This window comes from Anser anser, assembly GCF_964211835.1.
Source record: "Anser anser genome assembly, chromosome: 10".
NCBI lineage: Eukaryota > Metazoa > Chordata > Aves > Anseriformes > Anatidae > Anser > Anser anser.
In genome coordinates this window covers 21665684-21680772 of record NC_139730.1, presented here as the reverse complement: position 1 = coordinate 21680772, position 15089 = coordinate 21665684, and the positions used below count along the sequence as shown (strand labels likewise).

At 43.1% G+C, this 15089-nt stretch overlaps 1 protein-coding gene across 3 annotated transcripts in view; it reads left to right on the top strand.

Annotated features, from left to right (window-relative positions):
* The window catches only part of FBN1 (fibrillin 1), a 157676-nt gene extending 147819 nt beyond the window's left edge, over nucleotides 1–9857 (top strand). For all 3 annotated transcript variants that reach the window (XM_083850113.1, XM_083850114.1, XM_083850115.1), the window contains 7 exons: nucleotides 132–254; nucleotides 1162–1278; nucleotides 1738–1866; nucleotides 2681–2800; nucleotides 5290–5521; nucleotides 6565–6739; nucleotides 8580–9857. In XM_083850113.1, the coding sequence (XP_083706239.1) occupies nucleotides 132–254; nucleotides 1162–1278; nucleotides 1738–1866; nucleotides 2681–2800; nucleotides 5290–5521; nucleotides 6565–6739; nucleotides 8580–8969 (1286 nt within the window). In that variant the 3' untranslated portion in view covers nucleotides 8970–9857. The remainder of the gene's footprint in view (nucleotides 1–131; nucleotides 255–1161; nucleotides 1279–1737; nucleotides 1867–2680; nucleotides 2801–5289; nucleotides 5522–6564; nucleotides 6740–8579) is intronic.
* The last annotated feature ends 5232 nt before the right edge of the window (nucleotides 9858–15089 follow it).

The following is a 15089-nucleotide window of genomic DNA, read 5'->3' as shown; positions in this document are numbered from 1 at the left end:
TGGAAGGAAATACAAAACCTTTGAAAAAATGAGGAAATTAAAATGTCATTCCTTATGAGGTTTGGAGCATTTTAAAAAGTATCACAAATGTTGTTTGTCACAGTGGAGATATCTGTTTTTGCTTATTTTAGATCTGAATGAATGTAACGAGTCCCCCAAACCTTGCAATTTCATCTGCAAAAACACAGAGGGGAGCTTCCAGTGTTCATGTCCGAAAGGGTACATCCTTCAAGAAGATGGGAGAAGCTGCAAAGGTATATAAAAAACAAACAAACAAAAAACCTGCAGAAATTCATACCAATCCAATAACATTTAAATGGTGTAAATAGCTTGTGCAGAATGGAGCTGGTGTTTCAGGTAACTCTTTGTTAATTTGGATGAACATTGGAACCACAGGCATTCTGCAGGTTGGTAGTAGCCAGTCTTTAAAGACTCCTGAACCAATGGTATAAATGATTGGTCTTATGTTGGTAAGCATACCGAGTTAAGCCATGTTGTTCGATGATAAATATATCTTTATGACTGCTAATTATAATAACTCTAATGATCTGTAATTCAAAGATGGATGTGGTTTGCAGTGCATTGTCCAGCATCAACAGAGTTTTAACCAACCACCTCTGCAGCACACTGAATAAGGGACAATGTTGCAGGAGAGAATTTGAAATGCTCATTATATTTTCATTTATTTCTGTATCTTGTTACCAAAGCTCTGACTGAAACCACACAAGTTTGAGCAGCAATTCTAAACGTGGTGTGGGAAATGACAGTATACTTTGTCATTAGTATTTAAATATTTCTTTTGGAGTTATAGCACGCTTCAGTGCAATACCATTTTGCAATCTGCCACTGCTTTTGATGAAGACAGTGACTTTGCATTTGCTGACTGTATCTAGAGCAGGCATTTATTATATAATAGCACCTTTCAGACAGATGAGAGTGGTGTCTGTAGTCCTGCATGATCGCAGACATTAGTATAGCTCTGAAGTCCCATCATAACGTGGGGTTCCATGTGAGAGGTAGTGGAAGCCAGCATGAAAAGTGACGTGTGGATTCAAAAGCCTTTATTTGATACTTTATTTATTTTCAATCTCTTCTAAGTCCAACTGAACTGTCACATCCTTGCCAGGGAACATAAATGAAAGATATTTGCTTGTTTTTTAGATCTTGATGAATGTGCTACAAAGCAGCACAACTGCCAGTTCCTTTGCGTCAACACTATTGGGGGTTTTACTTGTAAATGTCCTCCTGGATTCACTCAGCACCATACAGCCTGCATTGGTAAGTGATGTGAGAATGTAGACACAGATTTGGGATTTCTTACTGTTTCTTTTTCCAGAAGCAAAGTAGCAAGAAGGCGAAATAAGCTTCCTGGGAAACCAAATGGAAACATAGGTCAGATTCTGATCCCAGGCCGACAGAACAGAGGTGGAGGTCCTCCCTACCTTCCCTTGTTTTCATAAACCATGTCTTTGAATTTTGCACTTGCGGGAACTAGATAGTAAGACCACTGATTTTTAATTTTTGCCTTACCCTTTCTTACCCAAGGAGCAATAAAAATAAAAAATCAGTTCTTTTCCTGTAGTTCATTGCAGGCCCACATTAGACATCGCGTTGAGGCTCCCTTAAAAAATAAGCATGAAACGTGTATGTTTCTGCAGTCCTACTTCAAACAGTTACACATTAGGTCTGTGGAAATGTCTCATGTCAAAGTAACACTTAGGCTTTGTTTTCCTTCAGATAATAATGAATGTGCTACTGAAATCAACCTGTGTGGGGCGAAGGGCATTTGCCAGAATACACCAGGAAGTTTTGTTTGCGAATGTCAACGTGGCTTCTCACTAGATCAAACTGGGCTTAGCTGTGAAGGTAGGTACAACACGTGGTGCATTTAACTTGGTCTCGTCTTGTTTTCCTTCATCTTCTTTCATCCTACTGTTATCCAAGGAGGGACATACAGAGTAAGCACCAAAACCTACGGGGTAAGCATGTGCAGACTGAAGAGAGGGTGGGGTATAGAAGTTTACAACAATTTCCCTTAATGGGCCTGAATAAATAGATATATTGCAGGACGCTAGAGAGCTGATATCTTCTGAGGAGACTTCAATTTAGTCTGGAATGTTTTAGTTTAAGAACCATAAGTTCAGTGAACTTCTGTTGAATCCTGCCTGGATTTCTGAGGGGCTCACCAAGGACAGGAAGTCTTGCATCTCCAAGGTGACCTGCTGAGAAGAGTTCAAGGGCTGACGACTTTATTCCTCTGGGTCCCTACAGCCTTTTACAGGAACAGGCTTTTGTTTGTTTTGAAAAAAAGATATCCTGGGATTCCTGAGTTTGCTTAGGGGAAAGCGAGGAATTCTTTGCTGTGGAGATTAGGACCCTTAGGAAGGCCTTGTTGGTCTCACATATAAATGGCTTTCTTCTCTCTGCTCAACAGCAGAATGCAGTAGCTATGAAAATTGTGGCTGAATTTAATCTTTCGGTGGTTTTCTGCCCTAACTTACTTTATGGAGCCAGAAACCCAAACCTGAAAGGCCTGAAGTGGGTTCCCGTGCTGGTCAGGGTTTTGGAAGATCCTGGAATTTACCTATACATATATACGATTTTATGTTTAACATACTTTTCAAATATAGAATAATTTGAGCTTTTCTCCCAGAATTCAGAGTGTATCTCACCTCTTTAGATGTTGATGAATGCGATGGAAACCACCGGTGTCAGCATGGCTGCCAAAATATAATTGGAGGATACAGGTGTAGCTGTCCACAAGGATATCTCCAGCATTACCAATGGAACCAATGTGTTGGCAAGTCACTTTTTAAAATTCATACATAGAAATGCATGTTACCTTTGTTAGCAGCATGTGAAGGGCAGTAGGGCATTGAATGGGCCTCATACAAGCTTGTCTTGTGTAGGTAGCTGGAGATGTTTGACCTCTTTGAGAACAAAGAGGTCTGTAACTCTTTGCTTGGCTTTCTTTGCTTTTAGAAACATAAAAATGCCGTAGCTTGTTAGCACTGTGGTGCTCTACGGAGGTCTCTGCTTCTCATTATGCTTAGCAAAATTCCTAACATTTTATGCAGCCCTTGCTGTGATGTTTGCTAGCTTGTGCTCCAGCACTTAATGCCTGTTACGTACAAGAGAACAAGGGGGGAGCACAAACATAGGGTGGCCTTGAATAATAATTAAATTAGCAGAGCTTAGGGTTAAATTAGAATCTAATAATTGTCATGAGAAAAAAAATCAAACAAGCCTGTAATAAAGAACCTGCATTTTTAGTGCTACTAATTCTGACTGTTGGGGAGGACATTATGGAATGTGAAAAAGTGCAGCTCTTTAGTTTTGCAAGTCATCTTTGCTGTTTCCAAGTCTTCCTGGGTGATAGCATTTAACTACGTGCATTTCCAGCCTGGTTTCCAGACCAGGCCCACGCTTTTATTCTGGTGGTTTTTTTTGAGACTATTGACTACTGTTTAGATTTCATACAAGGATTATCAGTTTCAAAATGCAGAGGTATGCCTGAAAGACAGAAAGGCTTCAACCTTTGTGCAACATACACTAATCACCAGACTTCACTAGGGAAAGTTAGGTTGGGTGCCACAACTGGGGACAGACTTGGCTGGCACTTCCGCCTTCTTGGACACGGGGCAGTCCAGGCAGAAACCCAGCACTGCAGGGCAGGAGGTTTGGTTTTCTTGTGTGCTCATGGCACCTCTCCTTCCTGCTGGAGCTGAGCATGACAGAGCCGCATGTGTTGGAGTGCAGAGCACCAGAGAGCAAGGCTGGCACCTGCTGGCACAGCTCGTATAGAGTCCAAGGCTCCCGTACATTTTTTTCCTTTTTCCATGTTTTTTTTCTTCCACCAATCACCCAAAATACAGGAACTAGAGTTGGTAGTATCCACACTCCAGCTGTTGTGGAGCAAGGCAGAGTATGTCTCGTCTTGGTGCAGCAACACTCTGTGGCACAAACAAGTGCTTATGATGTTGACTTAATTGCCATGAATGCAGCTGTGTTAGGTATGATATTGAGACATCACTCTAACTTAATGCCAAAGCTCCGCTGGGCTTTGGTGACAAATAATGCAGCCCCAGGTTGTAATATATTGAGTTCTCCACATGTTCAAATCATAATGTCTGTAATCATATGTGCTTAAAACACTTATCAAGATCTCCTGTGCATATCACAGGGGAAGAATTCACGTAATAGGTTTTTCTGTGACACTTCTTTCCTATTACTTGATAATCCCACTTCTACAAACAGTTTGTGTCTTTTTAAACTTTATTAAATAAAGTATTCAGGGACTTCTGATGTTGCTGCAACACATACTTAGAGAATCACTGAAGAATGCTTTGGTTCCTCCCATGCCTTCTGCTGTGTGTGACTGCATTCCCTGCCCCGGCAATTCTGTAGTGCACCATGCCATAAATCACACTGCAAAAAGTAAAGGCACTGCTTTTAAACAAAGAAAGAACAGCCACATTGTTTGGGAAGAGACAGTGATGCTCTGAATTAGTACTTCCATCTCGTGGATGTTCAGGTCAGAGATGCTGCTCTGGGCTTGATGTTTTTATCTATGCAGTGTCTAGAAGACATTTCTTATGCATGTGCACACGCACACAAGCATGTGCAGTTGCTTTATCACAGAAAATGGAGAACAACAGCATTCAGAACATTTCAAAGCGATTTTGCCACATCAGAGAAAACATTCAGACCAACTGCATTTAACAAATCATCCATATATAGTAAGCAAGCCTGAGCCGACCTCAAACTCCTACAGTGCCACACTTGGGAAGTTTGGAAAAGCGTTGTCTCAGTGTGGCAGTCCTTTGTATCTTCAGCTGCTTTTATTTTTACTTTACTACTAGTTCCTGCACCTTACCTGTACCTCATACTTAACTGCGTGTAGGGAGGGATTTTCAGTGCCTGGAAAAGGTGTCAGAGCCCAATTCCCTACTCTTTCCTTTAATGCTGAATAGAATTATCAACATGCGATTACTAGACCAGATTGTCAGCTGTACAAAGTTTTATCCTTCTCAATGGTTTCTGGAACAAAAAAGTTCCCTCCTCTGCTTCTCTGCTCAGCACCAACTGACGTGGCATGAAGCATCTAGAGCAGCCCAGCCGCTGGGTTGTGTGGCCGTAGTCAGGGAGAGGCCGAGCCCCGTCCTCCCTCCTTTCTGTGCGCGTCTCACGGGGCAGCAGGTTTAGCAAGTCGGGGACAGCCTTTCTGAAGGGGTAGCTTGGGCTGGGCCTGAGTAACAGTTAACATGGTATGTTCTGCTTCCTTTCCAGATGAAAATGAATGTCTCAGTGCACACATTTGTGGAGGAGCATCTTGCCACAATACTTTGGGAAGCTATAAATGTATGTGCCCTACCGGATTTCAGTATGAACAGTTTAGTGGAGGTTGCCAAGATATCAATGAATGCGGTTCTGCACAAGCCCCATGCAGTTATGGTTGTTCAAATACTGAAGGTGGCTATGTCTGTGGATGTCCACCTGGTTACTTCAGAATAGGACAAGGGTAAGGGATTCTCATTTTAACCTAACAGACATAAAGGGGACATAACTCGCTCCCTTCTCTGTAGTGTGGCACAGCAGAACCAGCGGGTTGTCACCACTGAAAGGTGGACAGGGTTGTGGAGGTGCTCAGGAGATGGATCCACCTGCCTGTTTTGGAGATGGGGGAGGGGAGAGCTAACAGAGAGAAGGGAGCTGTATGGGTTTAGTGTTTAAGAAAATTTCTCACAATTACAAAGTTCAATAATCTCTTTTAAGCTACTGTTTTCACCTCTCTCCTGCATACCCCAGCAGCTAGTCAAGCTACCTGAGCTTGCCCCTTGGAAGCTCACACCTCTCACCATGATTTGTGGTGTACACTTGTCTCTTTAAAAACAAACAAGCCCACCCCATCCCCCTCCAAATCCAAAGACAAATGATATTATACAGGAAGTTTCACCCACTGGTTGGAACAACAATTTTGTATGCTCTTATGTTCCTGCATGTTCCATATTCTTATCTGTGTTCCACATTAATTATTTTTTAAATAAATGTCTCCCTTATCTAGGAAACCAATTTTCACTTGCCCCAGTGGGAGTGTTAGGGCTGTGCATCATGTAGGACCAAGCACTCAAATGGAAAGCAGAAAGATTGTGGCTTAAATTTTAGAGGTGACTAAAAGTTTGGGATACTCAGTTGGCCTACATTATGGAAGATCCCAATTCTCAGATTTTTCAGCACTTCCTGAAAATTGGTCTCTTTTAATGTGTTTCAGGTTGGATGACAGAAACAACTAAAAACTTCTCAGAGCCTGAACCTGAGTTTTTAAAACTGTTTAATATTGGCAGGTCTCTCTTAGGCAAAGCCTCTTGGAGACAGAATCTTGAAGTCAAAGAGGCGATGGCACTGTGATTCAGTGAGAATTTTGCATGTTGAATTCAGCAGAAATTTTTTCTGGGAAATGAGTGCAACATAATTGCTTATTATTTGTATGCACAGTCCCCAAATTTAGCTTTAGATAAGATATGTCTCTCACTGGAATTAATTCTGGATTTCTTCCTTCCTCAGACACTGTGTTTCTGGAGTGGGGCTAGGCAAAGGTCAAGGACAAGAGCTTTCACTCAGTGGAGAAGTAGATGACAACTCGCTCTCTCCTGAAGCTTGCTATGAATGTAAAATCAATGGCTATCCCAAGAGAGGAAGGAAGCGCAGAAGCACTAATGAAACTGCAAATGAAGCAGAGGTAATCGACCCTTTTCAGGGGGAAGGGGTTTGGTGTTATCTTGTGAAAGGCAATCTTAGAAGGACGTGGGCCAAGAAACAATCCCACAAGAAAAAATTATACCCCAAAGTAGACCGAAGAGCTGGTTTTGGACTACAGGTGTCTGGGGGGGGGGGCGGGTTCTGAAGTTGTTCACTGTCACTAGGCTAAGGTCATCCTCTGCAACCCTCACCTTTACCTGTCACGTCAAACAGTAAAACAACCCACCCAGCTGTCTATAGAGGGTAATGCACTCCCCAGCAAAGCAGGCTCTTGATGTCAGAGGATGGCAGATAGGTAAAAAATTTGTGTGACCTTGTGGCAAGGAAGGCAGCACTGTTGGTCAGGGTGAGGACCCCACCTAGCAGGACCTGTCACCGCAGGCCTTCCTGGGGCTTGTCCACACCCTTGCAGTTGTTCAGGCTGGGCTGCCAGCCTGTGAATGAAGCTGTCAGCGGGGTCACTCGTGGTGCTCGCTGCTGGCCCCAGTGGAAGGACAGGAGGCTGAGCTTTAACTGCCATCACTAGGAAGTCACTGGGGACAGTGGCAGGTTTCCATTTGCCTCTGAGTGGGTAACTGTGTATCAGTGAAATGCTTAAAATCTATTGTGCTGATCCAGCTCCACTCCTTCCTAGCTGTTGTCATTGTTTTTTTATCAACCAAAAGTTAGTGAGTGGTTTCAATGCCCACATTTATATCTGGGTGAAGACTAGTCTGCTGTGTGACAAGTGACATGTGTTGTCTTTATATGAAGAACAGGCACCCTTTTTCTTTCATCCTGTAGGGAGATATTTTTCTTTAGTTCTTAGAAAACATTTCTCAAAATGGGATTAAAGTAAAGTAAATCCTTCACCAAACTCCCTCTGCTGGGGTTTGTTCTGAATTGATCACAGCAGTGAAACAACGTGGCGGAGGTGGTTGTAATGCTGTTTGTTCTTCAGCTGGGCTTGCTGCACACTTGTCCAAAAGTCTGCGTGCTCCCAGCACCACCCCCTCCCAGTGTGAGCGCAGAAGTTGTGGCAGAAGCATGATCCTACAATGTGTCATGTTACTGTAGTCTCTCTTGAGCAAAACTCCCTGCATTACCTAAGGAGTGCCACGTTGGCTTATTTTAACTTCTTGTAATATAAGGTCAGAAATTTCTGCTTGAGTCATCCAGTGCAGTGTCCCACTCAGGTCACTAGACTTAAACCTTGGTCACGCTAATTATACTTAGACTTTACAAACAGTAAACAGCTTGCAGAAGTGTTCACAGTCATTGGACGTCCCAGTTCTTCATCCTTTCTATGGTGACAATGACGTTAAAGGTGACGGGACCTGCCCTGATCTGGCCAGAGAAGCAGCAGGTCATGGCAGGTCTCAACTGTGTAGGTAAAAGTATGTGTCTGTGTGTGCAAATGAGTGCGTTCCATTCAAAATATAACAAGAGACTCTGCACACTCTTGTAAAATGATGTCACACCATCACTACCCTGAGCAGTCGTGTGTGCTCTGCTCGTGTGCATATGCCGAAGAGCTTCCTTTTCCACACGTGAATACCGGGGATTCGGGAGCCAGCGAGCCGTTTCCATTAAGTGTTCAGTGAGTGGCTCTCTGCTAACGCGGGAAGGCAGGAGAGTGCTTTTGCCCTGGAGAGTGGACACTTGACTGTACTTTATTCTGACAACTCCTAAGACCCCAAAGAGTGGTTTAGACAGATGATGTTACAGAATGTCCTTTAAAAAGTTATTTCATTAGTAATGGATGCGCTGGGTAAGAACTACACACACAGGCGCCTGTGAAACATTGACAAAGCCGACTAACATTGTTTGTTCTTGTGCAGGATCAGCAAGAGCTGGAGCCCCCGATCAGCCTCGCCAGCTGGGATATTGAGAAAGCAGCAGTCTTTTCTATCAACATCTCCGAGCTCAGTAACAAAGATCGCATCCTGAAACTGCTTCCTGCCCTCACAACACTGACAAACCATAACCGATATTTAATTGACTCCGGAAACGAAGATGGTTTCTTTAGAATCAATAAGAAGGACGGGATAAGTTACCTTCATTTCACAAAGAAGAAGCCAGTGCCTGGAAACTATTCATTACAAATCAGTAGTATTCCACTCTATAAAAAGAAGGAACTTAACCAGCTTGAAGAGAAACATGACAAAGACTACCTCAGTGGTGAGCTGGGAGATAATCTGAAAATGAAAATTCAGATATTGCTTCATTAATTCATCAACCAAAGACCAAATAATTAAACCAAAGATAGATAGGTAGGACTGAATATTCCTCCCAATCAGATTCTCCATATCATAGGTACAATCTTACATGAGTACATTTGTATGAACGAGCACTATTATACTATTACATAAGCAAGGTACAGGATGAATACCCTAGCTCAAAACAACCACTTTCTCAGGCTTTTAACTGTAGCTGAGCTACCTTGATATGTTGAATCTTGAAAACTGGGACTTTAACCATTGGAAGTTGGCCACTGATGCTGAGACACATCATCATTTCAGCAGAGGTACAAGAATGTGCTTTCAACTGATGGACAGCTCTATTTTTGTAATTCTTAAACTTCGCTTCTCCAACTACAACTTACTAGGTCAGCCATTTATGATATCCATTTGGTGCTAGTAAATTTTCAACCTAGATTTATAAATGCACTGTAATATTTACACAACTTAGAAGCCAAAATTGCCATTATTCAGTCTAAATACTTCAATCAACCAAAGTTAGCTCAGTAGTTTATCTCAGTTATGCCTATAATACATTACATGTAAATTAAGTGTGTGTATACTGTAATCATGCTATTTTTATCAATGAAGCATTTGTAAACTAGATTAATAATACCCTTAATGTGAGGGTTTGTAATGGTGCTTATAAGACCAACTACTTGTTAACTGTATACACAAACCTGATGATAAAGTTTCTGTGACTTGCCAAAATGCACTGAGGTCAGTAGGGACCATTAAACATTCTCAAAAGTCAGATGACAATCAGTGCCATCCTACACCATGACATTATGTAATGTGTTAAGAGTACCCATAGTCATTCATATCAACAAGGGTTCAATGTCATAAATGTCACAATAAAACAGTTTTTTTTTTAGTTTATTCTGTGGCCTTGTGTTCTTGCTAGAAGTATGATAAACTGAGTTCTTATGTTTCAGGCATTTTTGGTAGGGTTGGTTGTGTATCTGTGCACAGGTGATTTCTTCTTGAAGGCATGCTGCTATCATTTGTTCATTCTTTGTGCAAAGGAAGAACGGAAGAAATACAGAAACCTTCACAAATCTAAGCAGCAGTGGAATTCTGTAAAATAATTGTGTGGCTCCAAAAAGTGCGTTAGAACACTTCCAATGACTTGACATGAATAATCCTGTCAATCAGTAACTTGATTGCCGAAACATGCAGAAGTGGATGTTAAATCATTATACAGAAAAAAAACAATTTATTCAAAGTCGTTTGCTAAAACTGCTTTGACTTGTTTAAAATATTCCATTCTTTTACCCCCACTTCAACAGCTGTTGTCAAATGATCCAAGACTGATTGCAAAAGGGATAATCCAATACCAAAAGCAACCACTAGTTGCGGGTGGGCTTCAATAACAAAGGAATTTTTCAGTGACGCCCATGTTCTTGTATACTCAAGTGCTGTGGTGCATCTTTTAGCAGCAGCAGGATGTTCTACTGAGGTGCGATGCTACAAAATCTAGGGGGGAAAAATGACAAAAGTGGTGTTGCTGAAAATACTGATTGGATAGCATTGTAGTTGACAGAGGGAACATACATTAAGCTATAACAACTTTGAAAGGGAAATGTACTGTAACAATTTACCCTGAATTGTATTATTTTCTGTAATTAGATTTCAGCTGCCTTGGATTTCTTCTATAACAAATATAACTATATGGAAAGGAGCTGGTGCACAGGGTTACTTTGATATTTGTAATGGACTATGTCTGGATTTTATTTGTTAGTGTGCCAAAATCTTGAACAGTGTACTTTTTCCACATGTTGCGTAACTATGGCAAAATATAACCAGAGCTTTACAGTTGTACATGCCACTTCAATTTCAGCAGGTTGGGAGTGTTTTCTAATGCCAGCGGCAGCGTGTAAGATTGTATGGTTTCTGGTTAAGGTTTGGGTACTTTCTCTCCAGCCCATAAACATCAAGAGGAAGTGAGAAGAGTAGTTTCAGAAATAACTGTCAGGACTTTGTCAAGCAGAGTTAGTCTGGCATTGAAGCTGCTGTATAACACCTTATTGTGCTGAAGCCTCCTCAGTTGTGTTGTGTTCCAGTAGTCCCAGTGTTGTCTGCACAGTGGATCACCTTTGTTACGCTGCAGAAACAAGGGAGAATCAGAGTATTGTTATTTTGTGCTCCAGGGAGGAGACCAATTTGAAGTAGTCCTATTTTTCCATCAACTAAAAGTCAATTTTCAAGTAATTCCAATATTGTGCTATAAAATATTGACAGCATCTCTTTAGTTGTTTAAAAATGGAAGGCACAATCTTGCCTGCCAGTTTTAGTTGTCATATATGTATAATTATTTACAATAGCTTGAATTTCTGCGGTTTTCTTAAATTCCCAATGAAGCACAAAACTTGGATGATAACATTGAGTGAGACCTGCAATTAAAAAGTTGTTTGTAAGCTACAAGTGTGATTTAAAATATCTTCTTGTATTTGATTTGGCAATGGGATCCCAGAGAGACTCTAAGCACTAGGTAGACTAAAGCAGAGGTCTTTTCCAGTGTGTATGCTTTTGCAATTAAAGGCTATTTTTCAACTTTGAGGAAATAAATACTTGAATAACCATGTGCTCTGTTGCGATTGTGCATATGACCTGACATGGATATATCCATGCATGAATGCATGGATAATAAATAGAGGTTTTGGTTAACTGTTTAACTAAGATGGTTTCTTACTGTACATATCAAATCATTCTTGTTGTGTATTGTAACTGTATCTTGTAAATTTGACAGCTGACGTGTATTTTGGCAGAACATGACTATTTCCACAGTCTCCCTTTTAACACTGACTTTCAAAGGACCCAAAGTGTTTGCTTTCTTACAGCAGGTCCCAGCGGGTCACACTCCGGTTTTCTCTGAGATAAATTATCTGCATGGTGATTCAAGTTCAGCTTTGTGCTTTGGAAGAGCTAATCTGGGCAAGACTCCTGGGCACAGACAGGCGTCAGCTGTTTGAGGAGCAAGGCACCGCGACTGTTACCTAACAGCTGCCTACAACTCCTGGGACCCTGTTTGGGCACCTCTGGTCTCTGCCGGCAGCACTGCGACAGGTAAGTGCAGCACAAGGCAGCCTGCAGCTGCTCTAGACCAAGCTGGAGGGGGAGGCGTTGGCATTGTAAAAGCCTTCTCACCACCTTTAAAAATTCACATTAGCTGCAAAAGAATCATTAGGATTCCCCCTTTAAACTGATGCTGTACTGGAATCATCAATACCTCACAGTACTCTTACGGGTCTGATGGCTTCTGCCAAAGCGAGTCTGGTTATGAATGGTTATAAATGAGCAAGGTTAACAGCTTATGTTGCGGTGTGGTACTGCTGCTTCCTGAGTAGGTATGGGAGGGGAAGGAGGAAGCTTCCCTTCTCTGAGCTTCACCATTGTGACAAGATAATCCTGCATTTTGAGTTACAGAGAGGAAGCCAGAGTTCAGCAGCTGTTCAGGTCACGGCTGCCTGTGGAGCCACAGGAGCTGCGTACCCATCTTGCAGTGGTCCTGCAGCTGCCCTGTATAAGGTAGCACAGGAGCTAACAGGACAGACACACTTCTCAAAGCTGGGACGTCTGAGCCCAGGATCTTGCCTACTTCACCCTCTCTCTGGAGCAAGTCTTTAAGCTCAGTCTGCTTTGGTTGGCTTCATGCTTGTGAGAGTGGCCAGCAGCTAAGGCCAAGATAGAATGTACAGCGGGCTAATCCAGTAAATCCAGGTTGGCAGTGTCGTACTGGAACATTTGCCCAGAATAAGCCCTCATTTTTTCACAATGTTGGAGGATAATGCTTAGCTAAAACTGTTCAGAAAAAACCAAGGGCTTCTAGTTGTTGACAGTGGCCTGTGTAGGATGGCTGCAGAAACCTGCGCAGCCCCTCTTGGGAGCTCCTGCAGTTACACGTTGTGGAGGGGGCTCTGCCTGCAAGCCTGTGTGTTGGCATCATGGGTCTGGGCATCATGTTTGATCCCAAGTGCCCACAGTCACACTTGCTCTGGGTGCTGTGAGAACTAAAGAGGAAAACTTTCAGAGAGGGTGAGCGTACAGCTCTATTTGGGGGAAGACTATGGCATCGCTTACGCTAATATAACTGGCAAATGATTGCAGTGGGTGCAGTAGTAAGAAGAGGGAGGAGAATGCAGCAGTTGTTCAGTTGCCCAAAACACCCCAATGCATGTGGCTTTTGCTTCCCCCACAGACACTGGACCTGTGCTGTCCCTGTTACCTTGGAGGTGTTCAGAGGCAGGACCTCAAGGTGCTGCTGCTGTGTTCAGGGAATGCCTTGCTGAGGCCCTGGTGCCCCCAGAGAGACCGAGAGCAATGGCTGGTCTCTCTCTAGTGGGTTGTGCACTTTGGTTTGCCTAAAGATGAGACCATCTCTTTTGCAGCAAAACCTTGAAGATGTTGATGACTTCAGCTCTGACAAATTCCAACCATCTACTTCTGCTGTCCTTAAAACTTGCCAAATACTTCACACCCTTGTAACAAATGCTTTTGAGGAATACTGTGCCCAAGCCAACTCCTCAGTTCAGAGCTTCCCCTTGAGTTCAGCGAAGCAGCATTGAGGCCAGAGAGGTCACTGCAGTGTTGTTTAATGTCAGGCTCCCCCCTTCCATTTCTAATGTGCTTTTGCGCGGTCCTGTAGAGGCAGGAAGCAGAGGCTGAGGCTGCTGGGGCACTGGCAGCGTGCTGGCAAAGCCGGGTCAAAGGCCTGCACTGGTGCAGGCAGGCCCGCTGGGTGCTGGTGCTGCTTGTTAGCACATAGCCGAGTCCTAAACCTGCTCAGACACATGCTTACGTGCGTATGTAAAAATGTGTATTTTTATTTCTAAAGAGTCTAGAGGGAAAACGATTTCGCAGTGCTTCCAGTCTGAGCTCACACTTGTGCTAAACTTCTGTTAAGTACCCAGGAAAGGGTTTTTCTCCTTTCCTCTCTTGGGCTGGACCCTTCCCTCCTGCGTGGCAGCAGCACGGGCCCAGCCCTCGCCCTGGCTCGGTGCTCACATCTGTGGGTTTGTTTGTTTATGAGCTTCTCTATGGCTCCCAGGGCTCTAGGATGTGAGTGCCTCAGACACGCGTGCTGATCCTCACTACACTCTTGTGAGCTTGGGATGTGTTTGTCATCGTCTTTTTACAGGGCAGAAACCAAGAACCAGATGTTTCAGTTTGGAAGAGCCTATAGGCCGTGGCTGTCCTGACTGGAGCAGCTCTGAAGTGCTGGAGTGTCCTCAGAGCAGAGGACACGGAGCCACATGGGCTCATCTGCTGTGACGGCCCTAGCATGCATGAAGCCACAGGAACTGTCCAGCTGCAAAAAATGTCCCAGCACCAGCCCTCTGGGTTGGCCATTTCCCCACAGGGCTCCACATGGGATGCTGCCATTGCAGGTGCTGCAGCACTGGTTAGAAAAATTCAGAATGGCGGTTCCTGGTAGTTTTCTGCTGGAAAAAGGATTCTGGGTGAGTATCCAGGTCAGCAGAGTGCATAGAGGTAATCAGAAGTGACACAGCTGGTGAGCAGGGCCTGGCTCTGCCAGATTCCCCTTTTCGTCTCTAAGGCTGCTAGATGAACCAGCCAGGAAAACAGGGCTACCGCTGAGTTTTCTTTGGAGGTTGATTCTTTATTCCTATCATTCCTATGTGAGGTGATTCAGGGTGATTTTTTTTTTTTCCTGTGACAACCAAGAAGAATTTTAGTCTATTTTTTTAAGCATCTGTGTGGAGCACGGTTTGATTGTAGATGTAGCACACTGTGTTATTCAGCTCAGACAGGTAGGAAAGCTGTCTGGACTCTTCCTTTTTAATGTTGTGTGTATGCTTGCAGTTTTGTATAAATGCATTGTTATGTTAATCATACTAAATATTAGAGCCGTGAGAAACATCTATAACCAAACACAAAACAGGTGAAACTCCCCTGGTTTTGGGTTTCGTTACATACTCAAGGCTCAGGCCAGGTTTGTTGAGGTTCATGAACCTCTCTCTGAAGCTGGGCTCAATTTCAAGCAATCCTGGGCTGAGTTTCAGGCAAATCTGGTCCAAGCTTTGAGTAAATTTGGAACAAATTTTAGGTGAATAAGAGATGATTTATGATTTTAGGTTGAAACCATACAAA